The sequence below is a fragment of the Pogoniulus pusillus genome, chromosome 27, assembly GCF_015220805.1.
Source record: "Pogoniulus pusillus isolate bPogPus1 chromosome 27, bPogPus1.pri, whole genome shotgun sequence".
Taxonomy (NCBI): Eukaryota; Metazoa; Chordata; class Aves; order Piciformes; family Lybiidae; genus Pogoniulus; species Pogoniulus pusillus.
In genome coordinates this window covers 4,304,822-4,330,496 of record NC_087290.1, presented here as the reverse complement: position 1 = coordinate 4,330,496, position 25,675 = coordinate 4,304,822, and the positions used below count along the sequence as shown (strand labels likewise).

The following is a 25,675-nucleotide window of genomic DNA, read 5'->3' as shown; positions in this document are numbered from 1 at the left end:
TGCTGGAGCATGTCCAGAGCAGTGCCAGGAGGATGCTGAGAGGCTGCAGCAGCTCTGCTGTGAGCACAGACTGGAAGAGTTGGGGCTGTGCAGGCTGGAGAGAAAGAAGCTCCAAGGTGACCCTATTGTGACCTTCCAGTAACTTAAGGGGGCCTACAGGAAAGGTGGGGAGGGACTTCTTATGATGGCAAGTAGGACCAGGGGGAATGGAATGAAGCTAGAAATGAGTAGATTCAGACTGGATGTTAGGAAGAAGTTTTTCAGCATGAGAGTGGTGAGAGGCTGGACTGGGTTGCCCAGGGAGGTGGTTGAGGCCCCATGGCTGGAGGTGTTTGAGGCCAGGCTGGCTGAGGCTGTGTGCAGCCTTCTCTAGGGTAGGGTGTCCCTGGGCATGGCAGGGGGCTTGGAACTGGCTGCTCCTTGTGGTCCCTTCCAGCCCTGACTGATGCTATGACTCTTCCCCAGATCTAGCCATGGCAGAGCCCTGTTTGTCCTTGACCATAACCAGAAACAACATCAGTGAGTACTGTCACAGAGAGACAGGCTGTCAGAACACAAGATTTAGGCTTCCAGGGGAGGGTTTAAACTACAGCACATGGATTGTGATCATCTTTACCCCCTGGGAACTCACAGAGGCCTGTAGGAAGATTGCAGACAGGGCAGTTCACCACTGCAACAGAAAAAGTGCACTCCAAAAATAGTGTAGGAGGTTTTGCAAGTGTCTGTTACCAGTCATAGAGATACCTCCCTAAATAGTGTGCTCTCTCTGCCAACAACTTCCTCCTAACACCCAGCCTAGACCTGCCCTGGCACAGATCCAGGCTGTGTCCCCTTCTTCTGTAGCTGGTTGCCTGGCAGCAGAGCCCAACCCCACCTGGCTACAGCCTCCCTGCAGGCAGCTGCAGGCAGCAATGAGCTCTGCCCTGAGCCTCCTCTGCTGCAGGCTGCACACCCCCAGCTCCCTCAGCCTCTCCTTACAGGGTGGAAAAGAGGAAAAGATGAAAAGAGGAAGATGGGGGAAAGGAAGGACATGAGAAGAAAGGAGGAAGATGGGAAAATAAAGGAGATAGAGAGGAAAGGAGGAAGATGAAAAGAGAAAGGGGGGGGGAAAGGAAGGAGATGGAAAGAAGGAAGATGGGGGAAAGAGGAAGATGGAGAGGAAAGAAAGGAGATGGGGGAAGATGAAAGGAGAAAGAGGGGGGGAAAGGAAGGAGATGGAAAGAAGGAAGATGGGGGAAAGAGGAAGATGGAGAGGAAAGAAAGGAGATGGGGGAGAAGTGGGATATAAAAACCCAACCAAAGTGGACTGTAAATCAAAGCAAAAAAGAAAGGTGTGAGGCTGCTCTGGCAGGGAGGTTGGGGTTTGGAGTGGATGATCTTTCAGTGTCCCTTCCAGCTCCTGGCATTCTGTGCTTCTGTAATAATCCCCTGAGCAAGGCAGCCTCAGGGGAAAACCACCTAAACAGACTCAGCAAGAGCAGAGAGAGATTAAAAAGATGCACATCAGTGGTTCTGTGGTGACTTTCCCTTCCCCCCCATCCCCTTCTCTCCTCCAGGGGAAGGCAACTGTCTCCTACGCTCTGCTCCAAAACTGGGGCAGTTCATTTCCATGAACTCCACCTGTGGACTTTGTGGGGTTATCTCCTGAGGTTTGTGTCCCTGCTCAGAGTAGGAAAGTTGGGGGTTAAAACACAGGATTTCATAGAATCATAGAACGGTCTGGGTTGGAAGGGACCTCCAAAGGTCCTGTTGATGATCTGCATGAGGGGACTGAGTCAGCATCAGTAAGTTTTACAGATGACACCAAGCTAGGAGCAGCTGTGGAGCTGTTGGAGGGTAGGAGAGCCCTGCAGAGGGACCTGCACAGGCTGCATGGGTGGGCAGAGGCCAGTGGGATGAGATTGAACAAGGCCAAGTGCAGGGTTCTACACAACAACCCCAAGCAGCACTACAGGCTGGGGCCAGAGTGGCTGAGAGGAGCCAGGCAGAGAGGGAGCTGGGGGTGCTGGGAGAGAGGAGCTGAAGAGGAGGCAGCAGTGCCCAGGTGGGCAGCAGAGCCAATGGCATCCTGGGCTGGCTCAGGAGCAGTGTGGGCAGCAGGACAAGGGAGGTTCTTGTGCCCCTGTGCTCAGCACTGCTCAGGCCACCCCTTGAGTGCTGTGGCCAGTTCTGGGCTCCTCAATTGCAGAGAGATGTTGAGGTGCTGGAAGGTGTTTGGAGAAGGGCAGCAAGGCTGGGGAGGGGCCTGGAGCAGAGCCCTGTGAGGAGAGGCTGAGGGAGCTGGGGATGATTCAGACTGGATATGAGGAGGAAGTTGTTGGTGATGAGAGTGGTGAGAGGCTGGAATGGGTTGCCCAGGGAGGTGGTTGAGGCCCCATGGCTGGAGGTGTTTGAGGCCAGGCTGGCTGAGGCTGTGTGCAGCCTGCTCTAGGGTAGGGTGTCCCTGGGCATGGCAGGGGGCTTGGAACTGGCTGCTCCTTGTGATTCCTTCCAACCCTGCCTGATTCTATGATTCTGTGACTCCCAGCTCTGGAGGCTGCATGTGGCTCAGAGTATAAGCCTTCTTCCTTTGCCAGCACAGAAATAAACTCAAACCTCCACAGATAGTCTACTGATGGGTGCAGGAAGCACATAGACAGAGAAAAAGGCTCTCAATGAAGTGGTAGATTTGCTTGGAGGGGGAAAAAACAACACAGACCTTAAGGAAATTCTCCTGAAGATCAGCATCTTTCCACCCACTTGGTAAAACCAGATTGTGCCTCTGCTGGCAAACTGAGAAGGGGCCACCAGAGCCTGCTTGGCTCAGACACTGCTGGAAATGGGCTACCAGAGCCTGCTTGGCTCAGACAGTGCTGGGAAGGGGCTACCAGAGCCTGCTTGGCTCAGACAGTGTTGGGAAGGGGCTACCAGAGCCTGCTTGGCTCAGACAGTGCTGGGAAGGGGCTACCAGAGCCTGCTTGGCTCAGACAGTGTTGGGAAGGGGTCAGCAGAGCCTGCTTGGCTCAGACAGTGTTGGGAAGGGGCTACCAGAGCCTGCTTGGCTCAGACAGTGTTGGGAAGGGGCTACCAGAGCCTGCTTGGCTCAGACAGTGCTGGGAAGGGGCTACCAGAGCCTGCTTGGCTCAGACAGTGTTGGGAAGGGGTCAGCAGAGCCTGCTTGGCTCAGACAGTGTTGGGAAGGGGCTACCAGAGCCTGCTTGGCTCAGACAGTGTTGGGAAGGGGCTACCAGAGCCTGCTTGGCTCAGACAGTGTTGGGAAGGGGTCACCAGAGCCTGCTTGCTCAGACAGTGTTTGGTACAGGATGGCAGAGCCTGCTTGGCTCAGACAGTGCTGGGAATGGGCTACCAGAGCCTGCTTGGCTCAGACAGTGTTGGGAAGGGGTCACCAGAGCCTGCTTGGCTCAGACAGTGTTTGGTACAGGATGGCAGAGCCTGCTTGGCTCAGACAGTGTTGGGAAGGGGTCACCAGAGCCTGCTTGGCTCAGACAGTGTTTGGTACAGGATGGCAGAGCCTGCTTGGCTCAGACAGTGTTGGGAAGGGTCTACCAGAGCCTGCTTGGCTCAGACAGTGTTGGGAAGGGTCTACCAGAGCCTGCTTGGCTCAGACAGTGCTGGGAAGGGTCTACCAGAGCCTACTTGGCTCAGACAGTGCTGGGAAGGGTTTACTAGAGCCTGCTTGGCTCAGACAGTGTTTGCTACAGGATGGCAGAGCCTGCTTGGCTCAGACAGTGTTGGGAAGGGTCTACCAGAGCCTGCTTGGCTCAGACAGTGTGGTGTGAGTGAGTGCAGGGAGAGGTGATGTTCCCAGCACTGGAACATGGGCTCAGTCCCTGCCCAGCAGCCAGCAGCCCATTGCATTCTTGCCAAAGAGCACTAAATGCACCCCAAAGTGCAGCAGGGCTGCTGGCAGCAATCGTGCCACAAGTTCTTAGGGAACCAAGAAAGAAGTTGTTCAGAGCTCAGTTGAAGGGAAGGAGGAATATGGCCCAGAGGCTGCACCCAGCAAGAGGATGAGGCAGAGGAGGAGAGGAGGGGGCCATGAGGATGCCAGGCCTGGCCAGCCCTGCTGCTAGAGGCCAAGCTGCCACTTCAGCAGTTCCCTGGTGTGTGGCAGGGGGTGGCTGAATGTGAAGTGCACACTGAGACACAACCGCTGCCTCTGCAGCTCCAGCAGGGCTCGTTTGCCACCACTGAATGACCTCCTCTGCAGGGAAAAGAGAAGAAACTCAACATCCAGGCAGAATTGTATTAGTTTTATCTGCTGGGCCTCATCGTGACAAATCCCTCTCTGAGCAAAATTGGCTCTGCAGAGAGCCAAGGGCTGCTGGAGGCAGCACGGCTCCGACACGGTCCCCTTGTCCCCTGCCTTCCCTCCCACACTAGCGCTCGCCACAGCTTCTCCGTACCCTGCCCTGCCCCTCTGAGGTTCCCACACATTTTCTCCTTCGTTTCACTCTATTAAAGCACTAATTAATTGACCAGATCACGAGAGCCCAGATCTCTCCCCTGGGATGCTCTTGCATTTGCAGCCACAACTGCAAACAAGCTTACGGAGGGGCAGCTCTGCAGAGCAAGCCACCGAGGCACCAGCGGCTCTGCTGGCAGGGCAAAGCCCCCACAGCTCACCCCAGCCGTGGTCCTCTGCCCTCTGTGCTTCCAGCCAGCTCACACAGTCACAGAATCAGGCAGGGTTGGAAGGGAGCACAAGGAGCAGCCAGCTCCAAGCCCCCTGCCATGCCCAGGGACACCCTACCCTAGAGCAGGCTGCACACAGCCTCAGCCAGCCTGGCCTCAAACACCTCCAGGGATGGGGCCTCAACCACCTCCCTGGGCAACCCACTCCAGCCTCTCACCACTCTCCTGCTCAACAACTTCCTCCTCACCTCCAGCCTCACTCTCCCCACCTCCACCTTTGCTCCATTCCCCCCACTCCTGCCACTCCCTGACAGCCTCAAAACTCCCTCCCCAGCTTTCTTGTAGCCCCCTTCAGATGCTGGAAGGCCACAAGAAGGTCCCCTGGGAGCCTCCTCTGCTCCAGCCTGCACAGCCCCAACTCTTTCAGTCTGTGCTCACAGCAGAGCTGCTGCAGCCCTCTCAGCATCCTCCTGGCCCTGCTCTGGACACTCTCCAGCATCTCCACAGCCCTCTTGTCCCAGGGGCTCCAGAGCTGGATGCAGTACTCCAGGTGGGGTCTCAGCAGAGCAGAGCAGAGGGGGAGAATCCTCTCCCTAGCCCTGCTGGCCACACTGCTGCTGCTGCAGCCCAGGCTCTGCTTGGCTTTCTGGGCTGCAAGTGCACACTGCTGGCTCCTGTTGAGCTTCTCCTCCAGCAGCACCCTGATCCAAATATTGCTCCAGATGCCAATATTGCACAGCTGGATTTTCCCCTCTGTTTTTCCTACATTTGGGGAACAAACTGCCCTCGTGTCCCTGCTGCTGAGCTTGCTTGCTGAGGAGCAGAGGGCTTTCTGCTGCTACTGTGCTGGCCCTGGCTATCCCTTCTTCCTTGCACCAGGGTGCTGTGGGATCTCACTTTGGCTACAGCCGCTTCTCCACCACAGATAAACCCAAATGTGCCCCTCCTGGAGAGATGAAACCTTTTCCCAAGCCCAGAAAACATGAGAAGTTACAGAGCAGCTCCATTTGCAGGACCTGCCTCACTAATCCTCCAGCTGCTCCCTCCCAAACTGTGAAGATATCTCGAGAGAGTTAAAAATGAGCTCTCTGAGCAGCATCTCCCCAGCCCAAATCACCACATTGGTATTCTGCTCTTCCCACTCCTGCAAAGCAGCCTTATTTATCCTAACTCCAGTGAATTACACTGGGCTCTATCTAATGTGACAAATGGGGACCACGTCTGAGCAGGTGACACGATGCTGTCCCCTCAGCCAAGACAAAGCTTCCCAGATATCCTCTCAGGGGCAGCACATTAAGGTTGGCTGAAGTGATGCTCCCTGCAGCTTCCACATGCACGAAGCCCAAGAGAGAAGGGGAGGTGTGTGGAGGGGGGGGGGGGTGGTGGAAAGAGCAGGCAGCCTCTCAGCTGATCACCACACCAAATATTGACTTTTCAAACTAATCTCATCAGTGCTGCTGGGCACAGAATTTAGTCTGGAGCTGCTGCAAGTGCAGCCTCATTGTTTAACCATTCAGATTTGTTCTGCTTTCAAAACCAAAAGCGTTTTAGCCAAGGCAGAGAGATCTGTTTTCATTAAAAACCTATAATCCAAGATTCTGTGCCAAGTTCTGCTCCTGTGGCTCAGACCTGAGAAGCTCTACCTGGGAGGATGTAAGTCACAGAAGTCATAGAATCAAGCAGGTTGGAAGAGAGCTCCAAACTCATCCAGTCCAACCTAGCACCCAGCCCTAGCCAGTCAACCACACCATGGCACTAAGTGCCTCAGCCAGTCTGTTCTTGAACACCTCCAGGGATGATGACTCCACCACCTCCCTGGGCAGCCCATTCCAATGCCAATCACTCTCTCTGACAACAACTTCCTAACAACATCCAGCCTAGACCTGCCCTGGCACAGCTTGAGACTCTGTCCCCTTCTTCTCTTGCTGCTTGCCTGGCAGCAGAGCCCAACCCCACCTGGCTACAGCCTCCTTGCAGGGATCTGTAGACAGCAATGAGCTCTGCCCTGAGCCTCCTCTGCTGCAGGCTGCACCCCCCCAGCTCCCTCAGCCTCTCCTCATAGGGTTTGTGTGCCAGGCCCCTCACCAATTTTGTTGCCCTTCTCTGGACACCTTCCAGCACCTCAACATCTCTCTTGAATTCAGGAGCCCAGAACAGGACACAGCACTCCAGGTGTGGCCTGAGCAGTGCTGAGCACAGGGGCAGAACACTGGAGGTGTTCACACAAAGCCTGGGTGAGGCACTTAGTGCCATGGTCTAGTTGACTGGGTCCTAGGTTGGACTGGATGAGCTTGGAGGTCTCTTCCAACCTGGTTGATTCTATGATCTGTGGGAGTCAGCATCCCTGAAGGTGTTCAAAAAACGTGTGGGTATGGTACTTTGGGGCATGGTGGTGTTGAGGAGAGCCTGAGGGAGCTGGGGCTTGGAGAAGAGGAGCCTGAGGGGCAACCTCCTTCATGTTTGTAAAGATGCAAGCCAAGAGGCTGGACCCAGGCTCTGCTGGGTGATGTCCAATGACAGGGCAAGGGGTGGAAGCTGTGGCAGAGGAAGTTCCATGGAAACATGAGGAGGAATTTTTTCCCTGTGAGGGTGCCAGAGCCTGGCACAGGCTGCCCAGGGGAGCTGTGGAGTCTCCCTCTCTGGAGATATTCAACCCCAGCTTGGATGTGCTCCTGTGTGATCTGCTCTGGGTGATCCTTCTCTGGCAGGGTAGGGGTTGGACTGGCTGAGCTTTGGAGGTCCCTTCCAGCCTCTGACACTCTTTGATTCTGTGATCTTAGAACCAACCTTAATGATTCTATGATACTGTGCAAACTATTTCACACCTGTGCTTGCAGGGCTTTGCACAGAGAAACAACCTGGGCACAAACTTCAAATGGATATGAAATCCCAGTTTCTCCCCTCCCTTTTCATCCCTCTCTCTAGCTCAGAGTGGCCAGATTTGGACTCTGCCAAAAAGAGGAGCTCCTATTTACCAGCAGCAATGTTTGTCTTTGCTCTAATGCTCTTGATCTAAAGCACTTCACAGACCCAAATGGCCAAGCAGTGGAAATGCCTCAAAACTCTCTTGTACAAAGCACTGTCCTCAGAGCAGAACTGGAACCAGAGTCATATCCCCTGAGTTTGGGCAAAGTAAATTCTCCTGCCTGAAATTGGATCAAACAGCATCTCTCTGACCACAACAGAGCCACTGCATCACTGCAAAACCACTGCAGAGCACCAACTCTAGCACGAGAGACATTAAGATGAGGGTGACCAGCAGGTTGAGGGAGGTTCTCCTGCCCCTTTGCCCAAAACCACTGCAGAGCACCAACTCTAGCACAAGAGACATTAAGATGAGGGTGACCAGCAGGTTGAGGGAGGTTCTCCTGCCCCTTTGCCCTACCTAAGGAGGCCTCACCTGGAGTACTGTGTCCAGTTCTGGGGTCTCAAGTTCAACATAGGCAGGCAGCTGCTAGAGAGAGTCCAACAGGGGGACAGGAGGAGAGTGATTGGCATTGGAATGGGCTGCCCAGGGAGGTGCTGGAGTCACCATGCCTGGAGGTGTTGAAGCCAAGCCTGGCTGGGGCACTTAGTGCCATGGTCTGGTTGATTGGACAGACCTGAGTGCTAGGTTGGGCTGGCTGAGCTTGGAGCTCTCTTCCAACCTGCTTGATTCTATGATTAAGGAAACATAACATCTCTCTTGTGAGGGAAGGCTGAGAGCCCAGGGGCTGTGTACAGCCTGCAGAAGGCTGTGAGTGGATCTGATCAATGCTTACAAATATCTTAAGGGTGGGTACCAAGCAGATGGGGCCAGTCTCTTCTTTCTGATGCCTGGTGATGGGATGGGGGGCAAAAGGACTCAACATGAGGAGAAACATCTTTGCTGTGAGGGTGCTGGAGCAGGCTGCCCAGAGAGGTTGTGAAGTCTTCTTCTCTGAAGCCTTTCAAAACCCACCTGGACATGTTCCTGTGTAGCCTGCCCTGGGTGGTCCTACTTCGGTAGGGGGTGTTGGACTAGATGATGTCCAGAGGCCCTTTTCAACTCCTACCATTCTGTGATTCTGTGACTGGGCACCAGCAGGAGCAGCTCAGAGAATGTGGGCAGAGGCAGAGGAGTGATGGGTGGCCAGGAATTTTAAACTACAGAGGGAGAAAGATGGAGAGAGAAGGGGGAGAAACCATGGGAGGTCCCACACCCCTGTGCCAGGTCAGGCTCACCTCTTGCCCCTGGCTTCCAAAGCAGGGTTCAAGAGGTACTTCCAAATTTTCCTCTGTGCTAGGACAAGGAGCAATGGGTGTGAGCTGCAGCACAGGAGGTTCCAGCACAACACAAGGGGGAACTTCTTGCCTGTAAGGGTCCCAGAGCCCTGGCACAGGCTGCCCAGAGAGATTGTGGAGTCTCCTTCTCTGGAGCCTTTCAAAGCCTGTCTGGATGTGTTCCTGTGTGATCTGTGTTAGATAGGATTGTCCTGCTCTGGCAGGGAGGTTGGACTGGATGATCTCCTTGGGTCCCTTCCAACCCCTAACATCCTGTGAGCCTGTGCTCTTTTCTCCTTAGCCTGTTGTGCTAGTTTGAAGCTAGCTGGAATGTTTTGGTGAGAAGAACTAGATCACAGGCTGTGAAAAGGAAACAGTGCTGATGTCTACTGCACTCATAGGCTTGCTGAGACGTAGAAGAACATAGATAACAGAGTTGCTCTCTGTCTCCTGGGGCTCAGCCTCTCTCTCTAACCTAACCTGCCGTCTGTGTGCCTAATCCCTCTGCTCCCTAACCCCCCTGCCTGACCCTCCAGACTACCTTACACATAAGGCAAGATTTAAGGTAAGGTAGAGGGGTGGGAGGAAGGTGGAAGGGTGGTTGGGAGCCCCTCCTGGGGACTCTGGTTTCTGGGAGGGGAGCTGTGTTTCTGTGGAAGCAGCCCAAGGGGACACTTGCACTGCTGCTCCAAGCAGGCCACGGTGGCTCTGCCCCAAGTGAGGGGGAATAGATCCTCACTGGCTGCTTCCAGCCTTCAGACTCCACTTGACCACAGTCCTGCTGAGTGCTGAGGCCTGGCTAATGGTTACCAGGCAGCTGTGTGTTTAAGACTAAACACTGAGGGCAGCTTCAGGCTATCTTGAGCACTGAAGGCACTTGGAGATGTCTCTGCCTGGGTACATATTTTCACTTGCACACAGCTGGCAGCAGGATGAGAAAACCATTTGGAAGCAGGAGGCACCCAAAGGTGTTCTCTGCAAACCACTGCTTGGTGCATGCCCCCATGGGAAAAGCAGAGCTCCAGAGGTGGAGGAGAGTCCTTTCCTCACTTCTGTATCCACTCAGCCTGACACAGTATTTGCAGGGATGGTTTTTCCCCTCCTTCTAAATACCTCCTCACCCAGCTGAGGGACCATGGAGAGCCATTCTAACTGGAGCAGAACTGATCACTGCTACCTAAGAAAGCAAAAGTCAGCTGCTTCACACACTGATAGGATGCAATTTAAAGCCCATATGGGAAATCAGGGAGGTAAAATATATCTGAGAGAGACCTTCCAAGTCTCTACTACCTGCTAATGCTGAGGCCTTGGCCAAATCCTGATTCTCCACCACTCTTTAGGCAGTGCATGCAAAAGGACAGCTGCTCCCTTTCTCTATTGCTTCAAATGATCTCTCTCTCCCCTACCTGCTTTTCCACTGCTTCTACCCCATGCTCATCTCCTACTGCCCCATTGCTGCTCTTCCCAGATCCTCCCCCCCTTGGCAGCTTCTGCCACCTGGAACCAGCATCCTGTAACCCACCAACTCACTGCCAGCTTCATCTGCAAATGCACCTGCAGGCTCTCACCTTGGACCTTTGAATTCCTCCCTCCTGCTGCTGCTCTTTGTTCTTCAACTCTGTCGTTGCATCACTTAAAGCTTTATCAAGGTGTGTTTGGAGCAGAGTCTGCACACAGGTGTCATGATAGGGGAAGCTGAACCCTCAGCAAAAGCACCCCAAGAGCCAAAGCTGTCACACACACACACAGAGTCTCATCACAGTTGGAGGGAATCTGTTTGACTGGGAGAGAGGAAGGCACTGCCTGGCTACCAGCATGGACTTTCTCTCTCCTTGGGACTCATACAAGAGTCTCTTCAAGATGCCTTTTGCTGCCTGCAACTTTGGGGTGAAGTTTCATGATAGCACTGCCTGGTTCTATGACACCAAGACAGAGCTGTACCTTCTTGTCCCACCTTTACTACCCTTGCCAGCCAGCACCAGTCACAACCACAGGCTTGAGGGCACTCTGTCCTCCTTGGCAGCATTCCTTAGGGATGACTGCAAGGGGTGAAGCTCTCTCAACAACTCAAACTCACCTCCCTCTCCCTGCTGTTCCTTTCCAACCAACAAGGCAAGGGGACATGGGAAACACATCCAAACCTGCTTCCAAAAAGGAATTTTGTTTCCAGTTAGATGCAATCCCACTGGAGATAAGGCAGATGCAGAAATGCTTTGCTTAAAGGTGAGCTGACTTATGGCCTTGCAGACAGTTTAGGTAAAGGCAGGTAGGAACTGGCAAAGGGAACCTGCCCCCCTTGAAGGACACTTCCCTAGGGTGGTTTTTCCTTGCTCTTTTGAGGGGGAATAAGCAGCACAAGGATTGTATTCTTCAGGAGAAATGAAAGGTGAGGTGAAGCTCTCTCTTCAAGGGCTCTGAGATCCAGGGAAGTGCTATGTAAAGAGAGGTATTTTTGTCCTGACAAGTAAAAGACTATAAACTATAAACATTGGGTTTTTTTTCCCCAAGGCCCTGGAGCAATTGTGCAATGCAGTCAAAGCTTTGCTGCCTGCAGGCAACCCCCAAGGCTGTCCCTTCTCACCACGAGGACAATTACCCAAAGTTTCTGACTCTTTTCACTCATCTCACCCCAGCTGGGGGACACACAAGGGCCACAGTCCCTGACTGGATGAAAGAGCAAGGGGAAAGCTGAGTCCGGGAGCCCTGCTGCTCTAAAACCAGAGCACACATCCTCCCTTCCTTGCTTCCTCTGAGCAAAGCCACTGCAGGCATTTCTATGGGCTGAAGGGTCAGAAATGGCAGTGGATTAAACTGTGAGCTGAATTTTAGGGAAGACTCCACACTTTTCCACTTGCCCATCAAAGAGCTCAGCTCATAGAATCATAGAATCATAGAATCAACCAGGTTGGAAGAGACCTCCAAGATCATCCAGTCCAACCTAGCACCCAGCCCTATCCAATCAACCAGACCATGGCACTAAGTGCCTCATCCAGGCTTTTCTTGAAGACCCCCAGGCACGGTGCCTCCACCACCTCCCTGGGCAGCCCATTCCAATGCCAATCACTCTCTCTGGGAAGAATTTCTTCCTAACATCCAGCCTATACCTAACCTGGCACAACTTGAGACTGTGTCCCCTTGTTCTATTGCTGGTTGCCTGGGAGAAGAGGCCACCCCCCACCTGGCTACAATGCCCCTTCAGGTAGTTGTAGACAGCAATAAGATCACCCCTGAGCCTCCTCTTCTCCAGGCTAAACAGGCCCAGCTCCCTCAACCTCTCCTCATAAGATTTGTCCTCCAGGCCCCTCACCAGCTTTGTTGCCCTTCTCTGGACATGTTCCAGCACCTCAACATCTTTCTTGAATTGAGGGGCCCAGAACTGGACACAGTATGAACCATCTCTTCCCAATGGATGCATTTGGTTCTGGAACAGCTCTGATGTGACCACTCTTAAAGGAGGGTCTGGAGGACACCAACAGCTCAGTGGGGCAGGATAATGCTTCCTCCTCTCCCCATTGCTGGGATGAGGCATGCAAGGTGTACTGGGGGCAACAAAAGCTTTGTGATTCTCACAGTCCAGCCCTTCATGGTGTGTGTTTAACTTGTATGCCCTCCCCCCAAGGTACATTGCAAACCACTGTGGCTCCACCGAGGCCAAAGCGTTGCTTTGACAACTGAGTACTGGAATCCAGAGCAGGATTTCCAAGCTTACTTCTGTCACTTGCCAGGAGGCCAGGAAGAAGTTTTTAAAAGACTTTTAAAAGACTTCTACAAAACTCCACCCAGTTCAGTCTGGACAGTGCTGGGAGGTAGTAAAAGAAGGCAGAAATGCTTATATCCGGGTTAGACTCTTCTGACTCTCATAAACCTGGTAACAGCTAAAGTTTATTAGCAAGCAAAAGCTGATGGATGATCAGTCAAGGAGCAGTAAACTCTCAGAAAGCCACACACTGGCCAGAAACGTGTCTGGGGAGATCTTTAATCCCAGCCATAACAGCCTGGAGTGTCCTTGCTTTGCCAGAAAGGTCTGTTTAAAATCACACTGTGCAACAGACATGAGGCAGCTCCTGCTGCCAGACCTTCCTCTGCTCCAATGCCTGCAACCAGCAGGACCAAACCACCCCAGGGCAGCAACAGGGGTAAAGCTTACCCCTGGCACAACATGGTTAGCCTCAGAGCTGAATCGACCTCAGAAGCACTGAGCAGGCACAACTTGCACAGCTACCTCACTCTGCTCGGAGCATCTCTCCACCACAGCCAAGGGACACTGAACAGCAGCACAATTCTGGCAGCAGCCAGGCAGTTTCAAGGTTCCCAACTCAAAAGACTCATCCAGAGCAACGTTTTTCTCCTCCCAAAAGGAATTCCAAAATGCTCCCAAGCATGTTGTATGGATAACTGGGTACATTGCTGTGTTCAGCTGCAGTTCATCCACAGCAAGCACTCTCCCTTCTGCCCAAACAGGGCTTAGCTGAGAGCTGATCCCTCCAAGATGGTCTTGCACAGCAAGACAGACCTCAGTAGCTTCCACACAAGCACTCACTCAGCAGAACAGACCTCAGTAGCTTCCACACAAGCATTCACTCAGCAGAACAGACCTCAGTAGCTTCCACACAGGCACTCACTCAGCAGAACAGACCTCAGTAGCTTCCACACAGGCACTCACTCAGCAGAACAGACCTCAGTAGCTTCCACACAGGCATCCACACTCAGCAGAATAGACCTCAGTAGCTTCCACACAAGCATTCACTCAGCAGGACAGACCTCAGTAGCTTCCACACAAGCACTCACTCAGCAGAACAGACCTCAGTAGCTTCCACACAGGCATCCACACTCAGCAGGACAGACCTCAGTAGCTTCCACACAAGCATTCACTCAGCAGGACAGACCTCAGTAGCTTCCACACAAGGATCCACACTCAGCAGAACAGACCTCAGTAGCTTCCACACAAGCATTCACTCAGCAGGACAGACCTCAGTAGCTTCCACACAAGCACTCACTCAGCAGGACAGACCTCAGTAGCTTCCACACAAGCATCCACACTCAGCAGAACAGACCTCAGTAGCTTCCACACAAGGATCCACACTCAGCAGAACATCTTGTGCTCCTCACCAGATCCATTCTGGAAGCTGTTGGTAGTTGACTAAGGTTGCATTTGCAAAGGAATAAATGCCCACTTACCTGCCAGAATATGCTGTCTATTGTATTTCCTAGGAAGCCATCTCTGCCTTCTGATGATACCAGCTTAGGTCCCAGAATAGTCATGAATTCATCAAAATCAACCTGGCCATCCCCTGCAATGAAAGGAAAAGAGCAATGTTTTTACTGCTGTACCACCTAGTGCCAATGTCCCACATGTTGCTGTGGATCTACTGCATAACATAGATCATAGAATCAAGCAGGTTGGAAGAGAGCTCCAAGCTCAGCCAGGCCAACCTAGCACCCAGCCCCAACCAACCAACCAACCAGACCATGGCACTAAGTGCCCCAGCCAGGCTTGGCTTCAACACCTCCAGCCACACAGACTCCACCACCTCCCTGGGTAGCCCATTCCAATGCCAATCACTCTCTCTGACAGGAACTTCCTCCTAACATCCAGCCTAGACCTGCCCTGGCACAGCTTGAGGCTGTGTCCCCTTCTTCTCTTGCTGCTTGCCTGGCAGCAGAGCCCAACCCCACCTGGCTACAGCCTCCCTGCAGGCAGCTGCAGACAGCAATGAGCTCTGCCCTGAGCCTCCTCTGCTGCAGGCTGCACCCCCCCAGCTCCCTCAGCCTCTCCTCACAGGGCTGTGCTCCAGGCCCCTCCCCAGCCTTGCTGCCCTTCTCCATGCACCTTCCAGCACCTCAACAGCTCTCTGCAACTGAGGAGCCCAGAACTGGACACAGCACTCCAGGTGTGGCCTGAGCAGTGCTGAGCACAGGGCCACAAGAACCTCCCTTGTCCTGCTGCCCACACTGCTCCTGAGCCAGCCCAGGATGCCTTGGCTCTGCTGGGCACACTGCTGCCTCCTCTTCAGCTCCTCTCTACCAGCACCCTCAGGTCCCTTTCTGCCATACAGTGCCTACACACCCAAAAGTGTTGATATCCCAAAGAATGGCTCACACTGTGGCATACCCTGCAGAGAGGACCAGGCAATAGCACTGAAGAGGTCATTCTCCAGCCCTAGAGAGTTTGTAGGTTAGGCACTTATGAAAAAAGACCTCCAACGATGTTGGCAGGAGAGCAGCCATGAGCTTGGCCACAGCTCTTCCTCTCCCCAGAGCTGCCAGAGAGCCTGGTCTCTGCAAACCCTTTATGGCTCCAATCCCATTCTCCAGAGGAAGGGAGCACAGAGGGAAGAGCCAGAGGAGAGTAAAACAGAAGAAGAGGACACAGCCTCAAGCTGCAACAGGGCAGGTGCAGGAAGAAGTTCTTCACACACAGAGTGATTGGCATTGGAATGGGCTGTCTGGGGAGGTAGAATCCTCATCCTTGGAGGTGTTTAAAAGGAGGCTGGATGAGGCATTTAGTGCCATGGTCTAGTTAAGTAGAAGGGTTAGGTGATGGGTTGGACTCAATGATTAATTCTGATTAGGCTTCAAGTTGCACCAGGACAGGTTTAGGTTGGATGTTAAAAGAAACTTCTTCTCTGAAAGGGTTCTCAAAGACTGGAGCAGGCTCCCCAGGGAGGTGGTTGAATCCTCACCCCTGAAGGCAGAGCTGTGGTGCTGAGGGACATGATTGAGCAGCAGCCTTGGCAGAGTTAGAGAATGGTTGGACTCCATGATTTTAAACCCCTTTTCCAAGCAAACTGATGCTGTGATTGGATGAATCCACAAAGCACTTCAGTTCAGCTTTCCATCAGCATCCATCTCTCCAAAGCCCTGCGTGCTCCGCCTGCAGAGCAGGCAGTGTAGGCACAGCTTTGGTGCTGTTAGCAGGAAGAAGAGCTTGCTCCTGCTGTTAATGAACTGAGGCTGTGCAGTCCCAAGCCCTTGCACAGTACATCCTGTGTCTTGCAAATGAGGCAAGTTGCTGTTTGAATGTATCTGAGCATGGTGTTCAGTGGTACTTTTCCCTTGGAGAACATCCATGGTGCTCAGTGAGAATGGCCCAGAAAAAAGAGGAAATTCTCACCAGGGGAAAAGTCTTCATTGTGTCAGCTCCTCTGAACAGGGCAGCATCACAGAATCATACAGGTTGGAAGAGAGCTCCAAGCTCAGCCAGTTCAACCTAGCACCCAGCCCTGACCAACCAACCAACCAGACCACGGCACTAAGTGCCCCAGCCAGGCTTGGCCTCAACACCTCCAGGGACAGAGACTCCACCACCTCCCTGGGCAGCCCATTCCAATGCCAATCACTCTCTCTGACAGGAACTGCCTCCTCACATCCAGCCTAGACCTGCCCTGGCACAGCTCCAGGCTGTGTCCCCTTCTTCTGCTGCTGCTTGCCTGGCAGTAGAGCCCAACCTCACCTGGCTACAGCCTCCCTGCAGGCAGCTGCAGGCAGCAATGAGCTCTGCCCTGAGCCTCCTCTGCTGCAGGCTGCACACCCCCAGCTCCCTCAGCCTCTCCTCACAGGGCTGTGCTCCAGGCCCCTCCCCAGCCTTGCTGCCCTTCTCCAAACACCTTCCAGCACCTCAACATCTCCCTTGAACTGAGTAGCCCAGAACTGGACACAGCACTCCAGGTGTGGCCTGAGCAGTGCTGAGCACAGAGGCAGAAGAACCTCCCTTGTGCTGCTGCCCACACTGCTCCTGAGCCAGCCCAGGATGCCACTGGCTCTCTTGGCCACCCGGGGAAACACTGCTGGCTCAAAATTGGGTAGTTCAACATCTGTGTGCCTCTCCTTCACAGAATCATTAAGGTTGGAAAAGAACTCTTAGATCATCAAGTCCAAGCATCCACAGACACATCCACCTCCACGTTATTAGGCCAACAGACACGGGTGGATGCTTAAACCTTCCTCCAAGTCTGGAAACAAAATCAGCAACTGTAAGACTTTTTGGCTGGTTTTTCTTCAGATCCAGCTGGAACTGGCTGCATCCACCTCTCCAGGTAGCTGCTGTCACTAAATTATTAGGTGTGAGAAGTGGCTAAACCCACCAGACTAAAGCAGATCAATGCAAGGGCTGCTATTAAAATGTCACTATCGACTGCAGCTCCTGCAGCAGCCCTGCGTGACAGCTTTGCCATGTGGACTTCACGCTGCTGCTGCTGCTGTCTGTCCTTTCCATTTCATCTCCTATGCTTGATCTGAGCATATGCACTGCTGATTGAAAGCTCTCCATGTCCTTATCTTCACAGAAACACAATGTGAGCATAAGCAGAGTCAAAACGCCTCCTTTGCCAGAACAGTGATCTCCATTCACTGGGCTCTGCCCAGAATTTCTTCAAGACAAGAATGAATATCCTGGGGGTGAGCCAACGATGGAGACTCTGCAAAGAAGCCCAGCAGGGATTCGTAAGAGCTTTGATCCTGCAACGTGGAAAAAAAGACCTCATCCAACTGCTAAACTTGCTCACACCTCCAGGGCTCAGCGCACACCGAAGGGCTTCGCAGGGCTGCAGCCAGCTGAGGGCTTGCAGGATGGAGCTCGTTCCTGGGACAGCTTGTTAAGCAGAAGAGGGAAAGGGGTGGGCAGCTCATCACCTGGAAAGCCAATGCTTTAAAACATTTATGGGCTACAAGAAAGTGTGTGCCTTCTGCTTCCCCAGGGGAGGCATCAGTTTATGACACCAAGTCGGATTGCATCAGTCACATCGCGTTGGGTGGCGTTGGGGAAGGTAATGCGAGGTGACAGTGGCTGGGGGGGGAGGAGGGGCTGGAGTGATTTACACTGCAGCACAACACTTCAAGGGAAAGGCAGTGACAAAGCCATGCACTCTGGTGGAAATTGGGTTAAGTGAATCAACCGGATTAGCGAGATAACAATTTGCATGTGAAAGAGATGCCAGTACCTGCCTCTGCATCTCTTTGGTCTGTCCACACCTGACCCCAACGCACTGAGTTAGTCAGTCTGTGACTGTACCCACGGGGCAGAGGCAGGACCCAGTGCTACACATGACTCATTAGAAAGCTGCTGCCAGGGCTCCTGGGCTCTGTGTCTGACTCAGAACAAGACTCTGGGCAAAGCCTTGCCCATCAGTGCCCTTTTCCTTTGCCAGAGATCATAGAATCATCACAGAATCAAGCAGGTTGGAAGAGAGCTCCAAGCTCAGCCAGTCCAACCTAGCACCCAGCCCCAACCAACCAACCACACCATGGCACTAAGTGCCTCAGCCAGGCTTGGCTTCAACACCTCCAGCCACACAGACTCCACCACCTCCCTGGGCAGCCCATTCCAATGCCAATCACTCTCTCTGCCAGGAACTTCCTCCTCACATCCAGCCTAGACCTGCCCTGGCACAGCTCCAGGCTGTGTCCCCTTCTTCTGTTGCTGCTTGCCTGGCAGCAGAGCCCAACCCCACCTGGCTACAGCCTCCCTGCAGGCAGCTGCAGACAGCAATGAGCTCTGCCCTGAGCCTCCTCTGCTGCAGGCTGCACACCCCCAGCTCCCTCAGCCGCTCCTCACAGGGCTGTGCTCCAGGCCCCTCCCCAGCAAAATTACCCTTCCTGGGGGACCAACTGGACTTGTTCCAGTACCTCAGCATCTCTCTTGAATTGAGGAGCCCAGAACTGGACACAGCACTCAAGCTGTGGCCTGAGCAGTGCTGAGCACAGGGGCAGAACCACCTCCCTTGTCCTGCTGCCCACACTGCTCCTGAGCCAGCCCAGGATGCCATTGGCTCTGCTGCCCACCTGGGCACACTGCTGCTTCAGCTTCAGCTCCTCTCTCCCAGCACCCCCAGCTCCCTCTCTGCCTGGCTGCTCTCAGCCACTTTGTCCACAGCCTGTAGTGCTGCTTGGGGTTGGGGCCAAAGTGTAGCACCCTGCACTAGATCATAACTAACCTCACAGGGTTTCATTATCAGCTTAATTATACCATTTTCCACAACCTCAGAAGAAAGATGCCATTACCAGGAGCATTAGCACCCTGCTCACTGCTTTTTCAATTAAAGCTGCTAACTAGCAAGGCAACCAGACCACAAACCACTTTGCCTGGTAGAAGTATCCTTTTCACACTCATTTTAAGCTGCAGGATTAAAAAAACCCTCCCTGACATCAAGATCTCAAGAGGTTGCAACATCACAAAATCAAGGAAGAGAGCTCACAATTCTGGCTGGAAATTCCTTTGAGAGTGTTCAACATCTGGAAGAGAATCCCTATGAAAAACAACATAGAGGTTCCAAGGTGCAGCTGGTTACAAGGTGGAGAAGCATTAAGTGCTGCTCTCCACCACTAAGGCATAGTCAGGTAAAGACTACATTGCCTGTGGGATCTACAAGCACCAAACCACCCATCAGAACCTGGGAGGACTCAGCTTTGTGCTGAGCAGCATCAAAAGAAGCCTTCCTCCTCTGAGCCATAGTCATGTCCGTGGTGCTGCAAGTTGCTGTGTGATGAACATCTCAAGCATCTGGTTGAGAAGCTGTACTGGAGGCAAATCAAGCACAGCAGACATCTCCATGCTTGGCCTTGCTGGGCCTCCAGATGTGCTGCTCTCTCACTCAGGAGCAGTTAGATATTCAGAGTGAGGCTTATTCAGAACTGCACTTTCAGTTGGGTTGAAGGGAAGGGAGCAGAGAAGGAGAATGCCAGGCTGGAGCATGTGTGCCTACTCTCAGCTTCCCCTGCTCCTCTGCACAGGGCATGCAGCAAGCCTCAAACGACACTGTGGTCAGTGGGGGTCACACAGCTCCACCTCCTTGCTGCCCTCTCAGGCTGGATTATAATGTGTGCAGAGTTCCCATCCTCCCAGACTCTGCCTCCAAGCTCACCCAAACTGTGTTACATAACTCCAGCTGGTAAGGGGTGGAAGGGATCTCTGGAGATCATGCAGTCCAAAACCCCTGCTAAAGCAAGGACACCCAGAGCAGCTTGGCCAGGTGGATTTGGAGACCCTCCAGAGGAGACTCCACAACTCCACTGCTCCTGAGCCAGCCCAGGATGCCATTGGCTCTGCTGCCCACCTGGGCACTGCTGCCTCCTCTGCAGCTCCTCTCTCCCAGCACCCCCAGCTCCCTCTCTGCCTGGCTGCTCTCAGCCACTCTGGCCCCAGCCTGTAGTGCTGCTTGGGGTTGTTGTGGCCAAAGTGCAGGACCCTGCACTTGGCCTTGTTCAATCTCATCCCATTGGCCTTTCCTGGCTCAGGAGCAGTGTGGGCAGAAGGACAAGGGAGGTTATTCTGCCCCTGGACTCAGCACTGCTCAGGCCACACCTTGACTGCTGTGTCCAGTTCTGGGCTGCTCAATTCAAGAGAGATGCTGAGGTGCTGGGAAGTGTCCAGAGAAGGGTGATGAAGCTGGGGAGGGGCCTGGAGCACAGCCCTGTGAAGAGAGGCTGAGGGAGCTGGGGATGTGCAGCCTGCAGCAGAGGAGGCTCAGGGCAGAGCTCATTGCTGTCTGCAGCTGCCTGCAGGGAGGCTGTAGCCAGGTGGGGTTGGGCTCTGCTGCCAGGCACCCAGCAACAGAACAAGGGGACACAGCTTCAAGCTGTGCCAGGGCAGGTCTAGGCTGGATGTTGTTAGGAAGTTGTTGTCAGAGAGAGTGATTGGCATTGGAATGGGCTGCCCAGGGAGGTGGTGGAGTCTGTGTGGCTGGGGGTGTTGAAGCCAAGCCTGGCTGGGGCACTTAGTGCCATGGTCTGGTTGGTTGGGGCTGGGTGCTAGGTTGGGCTGGCTGAGCTTGGAGCTCTCTTCCAACCTGTTTGATTCTGTGATTCTAACCCCTGGCTTTAAACCACCTAAACCATTTATTTAGTTCCTTACAGCTATGCCTCAACTCCTTTTCTCCCCACAATGCTTCCCCCTTTGATCTTGGCATTCGTGGCAAAGAGCCAGAAGGAGGTTAACAATCATGTGGCTGAACCTTGCATGACTAAATTCTGTGACTCAACATCTCTGGCCACATCATCAGAGCCAAGTCAGATCTGCTTATCATTACCAGTCAGTTAGCACTGACTGGGTGCTAAGTGCTTCCAGATACCCACAGAGGTTTGCCCTCTGGGAGACACTGCCTCAGTTCTGACAAAACCCAGGCAACTCTGAGAATAAGAAGGCACAGCAGCTAGATGTGCTGTCAACAGCCCCAGGAGCATCTTCTGAGCCTGGCTAACTCTTCACATGGCAGAAAGAGGATGCTGAGGGCACCTAGCAACATCTTTGAGTACTCTGGGAACGTTCTCAGGGGCCAGAGACCACAGCTGGCCAGCAAAGGGTCCTGGAGCTGGCAAAGTCACAGCATGCACTGCTCACCCACTGGGTGCAGAAAGATCTTAGAGACAATTTCAGTTTGAAGAGCCTCAGTATTGATGTTTGCCATGCTGTAAGCTCAGTTTGGCTTCAACCATAGAGCTCCACAGAGCCACAGCTGGGACCCAGACCATGTCCAGCATCCACCTGTAGGCTCAGTTTGGCTTCAACCATAGAGCTCCTCAAAGCCACAGCTGGGACCCAGACCATGTCCAGCATCCACCTGTAGGCTCAGTTTGGCTTCAACCATAGAGCTCCACAGAGCCACAGTTGGGGCCCAGACCATGTCCAACATCCACCTGTAGGCTCAGTTTGGCTTCAACCATAGAGCTCCACAGAGCCACAGCTGGGACCCAGACCATGTCCAACATCCACCTGTAGGCTCAGTTTGGCTTCAACCATAGAGCTCCACAGAGCCACAGTTGGGGCCCAGACCATGTCCAACATCCACTTATGCTAACCACACCAAAGATGATGGAACAGTAGGTAAAAGCAACGTGGAGCTGGGAATTGAAGCTGTTTTCCACCTCCTCCTCAACACAGTGCAGCCCAAGGAAATGTGCTCTGGACCTGAGTGCCCCAAGGAAGGAGTATCTTGCACCTCCAAAAACTATCCACTGAGCCTTATGGAAAACCCAATGTGATGTAGAAAAAGGAAGGCCACCAGAAAGTCAGCACATAAAGAAGCCTGCAAAACTAACAGTGCACTCCCAGGGAGCAGACTCTGGGCTGGACACACAGGTGTCCAGGAGGATTTACTGTCCTGAGCTGCTTCTCTTCAGCCTAAATTCATTCATATTTGAGTTGTGCTTCCAGATCCCCAAGCCAAAGAGGTTTCAAAGTGCCATCAGCTCCTCTTGCTGGAGCAGAGTGCATGATGCTGGTGTGCAAGATGCTGAGGGGCCTGGAGCATCTCTGTGAGGAGGAAAGGCTGAGAGCCCTGGGGATGCTGAGCCTGCCCAAGAAGGGATCTGCTCAGTGCTCAGCAAGAGCTAAAGAGTCTGTGGAGAGCAAGAGGATAGGGCCAGGCTCTTGTCAGTGGTGCCCTATGACAGGACAAGAGGCAAACTAGAAGCCAGCAGGTTCCATTTGAAGAGGAGGAGAAAGCAGGCTGCCCAGAGAGGTTGTGGAGTCACCTTGTGTGGAGATTTTCCAGACCCACCTGGACACTGTGATCCTGGACAACTTGCTGTGGGTGACCCTGCTTTAGCAGAGGGCTTGGGCTAGATGATCTCCACCCTTCCAACCTTCACCACACTGGGATTCTGTGATAAGAGCTGAGCACAGAAAGTAAAAGCCCTTTCTCTAAGTTGATTTGCTTTTAGCTCCAACCCAAGCATTTTGTCTTCCCTCAGCCCCCTTGACTTGGAGGAAGAGGAGAAGAGAAGGTTGCATTTGCTGGAAGATGTTTAGTAGGAAACAGGCAAGCATTTGAGGACAAGCAGAGCTCTGCATTCACCTTGTCAGGGCACCAAGGAGGACAAACCATGAAATACCTCCAGCTGCATTCATACACAAAGCCAACCTCCACTCTGCCTTTCTCTTGACCCCACAGGATCTACCATCAGCCCAGGTTGGATGTGCTGGGCAGGGAGATTGCAGGAGATTCCCCCTCTAAACCATGCAGGACCTAGAAGAGGACAGAGGGATGGGGCTGAGCTGGGATGGTAAATCTCTGCATCCCAGGGAGCAGAGGCTTGGGAGGGGCTCTTGCAAACTCTGTTGCCAGAGCTGTTCTGCTTTGAGGAAATAATTAAATGCTTGGAAGAGCAGCAGGGTGAACCCTTCTCACCCTCCATCCCATGGGAGAGCCCCAACCCTCAGCCTTCAGCTCACAACTGTCTGTCCAAATGTCTCCCCTTGGAGCAGCTCCCCTGGAGGACATAATTAAATATTCATTGGGCTGGAGAGAGACAGGATGGGAGAAGGGGGGGGAGGAAAAAAGAGGGGGAAATACGTGCATGGATTGTATCACCACACACTGCATCCAGGTCGAGGCAATGCCAAGCACAACTCCAGGCTAGGCAGGGACTGGCTGGAGAGCAGCCCTGAGGAGAGGGACTTAGGGGTGCTGCTGGAGGAGAAGCTCAGCAGGAGCCAGCAGTGTGCACTTGCAGCCCAGAGAGCCAAGCAGAGTCTGGGCTGCAGCAGCAGAAGTGTGGCCAGCAGGGCCAGGGAGGGGATTCTCCCCCTCTGCTCTGCTGAGACCCCACCTGGAGTACTGCATCCAGTTCTGGAGCATCTATGACAAGAAGGATGTGGAGATGCTGAAGAGTGTCCAGAGCAGGGCCAGGAGGATGCTCAGAGGGCTGCAGTAGCTCTGCTGTGAGCACAGACTGAAAGAGTTGGGGCTGTGCAGGCTGGAGCAGAGGAGGCTCCCAGGTGACCTTCTTGTGGCCTTCCAGCATCTGAAGGGGGCTCCAAAAAAGCTGGGGAGGGACTTTAGAGGCTGTGAGGGAGTGGCAGGAGTAGGGGGAATGGAGCAAAGGTGGAGGTGGGGAGAGTGAGGCTGGAGGTGAGGAGGAAGTTGTTGAGCAGGAGAGTGGTGAGAGGCTGGAATGGGTTGCCCAGGGAGGTGGTTGAGGCCCCATGGCTGGAGGTGTTTAAGGCCAGGCTGGCTGAGGCTGTGTGCAGCCTGCTCTAGGGTAGGGTGTCCCTGGGCATGGCAGGGGGGTTGGAACTGGCTGCTCCTTGTGCTCCCTTCCAACCCTGCCCGATTCTCTGACTCTATCCAAGGGCAGAACAGAGACTTACACCTGGTTTTTAGATTCTTGTGCAGAAGAATCATAGAATGGTTTGGGTTGGAAGGAATCTCTAGAGCTCACCTAGTCCAACCCCCCCTGTGACAAGCAAGGACATCCCCAACTAGATCAGGTCACTCAGACCTCCACCAACCCTGACCTTGACTGACCTGGGATGGGGCCTCTACCATCTTCCTGGGCAACCTGTTCCAGGGTTCCACCAGCTTCATAATCTGGATAATCTGGCCTGACTGCTTCCCAAATCAGTCTTTTCCCTGGTCAAGCCTGAGGATAATCAGGTTCTCCTTCCTCCAAGAGGTTTCTTGCCATGGCACTAACTGGAGGCAGGCATTCTAGCAGAGATGAGGCTCTGCTGTGTGCAGACTGATAAGTATTCACACTTCCTCCTTTTCTTTTCCCCCTGGAGTTTGACCTCCAGAGTGCAGCTAGGTGATATATTTAAAGTTAATGAGCCAGGCTTTTGCAGCTTGGGGCCCAGGAGCACACAACCCTCCTGTTTATTTTTATGCTCTTAATAGCTAGCTGCAGTCACTCTCTGTCCCACTCCCTGTCATTGTTTGTGCCCAGAAAGTCACCTGTGCAGTACTGATGCAGGCTGGGGAAGGCTCCTGCTGCTGTGCCTTGAAATGATGCAGAGGATGTGCACAGGAAAGCTTCAGCCAAGGGATATTTCCCAGGCAACTATTTTGATTCCAGAGATGTTAAGGGCAGAAGAGAACAGGTGGATCAACAGCCCTGACCCTTTCTCCAGCAAGACCCAGACACTTCCTGCCTAATTACAGCCCCAAACCATGACTTCAGTGAAGGTTGGACAGGAGGAGGGGGGACAGGCTCTGCTCACTGCTCCCTGGGATAGGACAAGGAGCAAAGGGTGTAAGTTGCAGCTTGTTCCCCAGAGCCATCTGCAGAGGGTCTCTCATGTCCCCTAACAAGCCATGTATGTACAATAGATTCATGAAGTGACCTGGCTTAGAAGGGACCTCTGGAGGTCATCCAATCCAGCCCTACTACAGCAATCAGGGACATCTTAGTGCTAGGTTGGACTCAATGACCTCAGAAGTCTTTTCCAATCTGGTTAATTCTGTGACCCTGTGATCTCCAACTAGAGCAGGTTGTGCAGAGCTCCACCAAGCCTGCCCCTGAATGTCTTTGATTTCTCCTTTCTCATGCTCCTTGGGAACAGCCAAAACATATCCATCAGCCACCATTTTGCTGTCTGCCAGCTCTGCCACACATAGAATCATAGAATCAAGGAGGTTGGAAGAGGCCTCCAAGCTCAGCCAGCCCAACCTAGCACCCAGCCCTGGCCAACCAACCAGACCATGGCACTAAGTGCCTCAGCCAGCCTTGGCTGCAACACCTCCAGCCACACAGACTCCACCACCTCCCTGGGCAGCCCATTCCAATGCCAATCACTCTCTCTGACAACAGCTTCCTCCTCACATCCAGCCTAGACCTGCCCTGGCACAGCTTGAGCCTCTGTCCCCTTCTGCTGCTGGCTGCCTGGCAGCAGAGCCCAACCTCACCTGGCTACAGCCTCCCTGCAGGGAGTTGTAGACAGCAATGAGCTCTGTCCTGAGCCTCCTCTGCTGCAGGCTGCACCCCCCCAGCCTCCTCAGCCTCTCCTCACAGGGTTTGTGTTCCAGGCCTTTCATCCCACTGCTTTAGTGACTTTTGTGAGGAAGAACTTCAGTGGACTTGAAGG

At 53.5% G+C, this 25,675-nt stretch overlaps 1 protein-coding gene across 3 annotated transcripts in view; it reads right to left on the bottom strand.

The window, feature by feature from the left end:
* CALN1 (calneuron 1) overlaps positions 1-25,675 on the bottom strand; it is a 174,422-nt gene that overhangs the window by 51,590 nt on the left and 97,157 nt on the right. For all 3 annotated transcript variants that reach the window (XM_064166629.1, XM_064166630.1, XM_064166631.1), the window contains one exon: positions 14,056-14,168. In XM_064166629.1, coding sequence (XP_064022699.1) covers positions 14,056-14,168 — 113 coding nt within the window. The remainder of the gene's footprint in view (positions 1-14,055; positions 14,169-25,675) is intronic.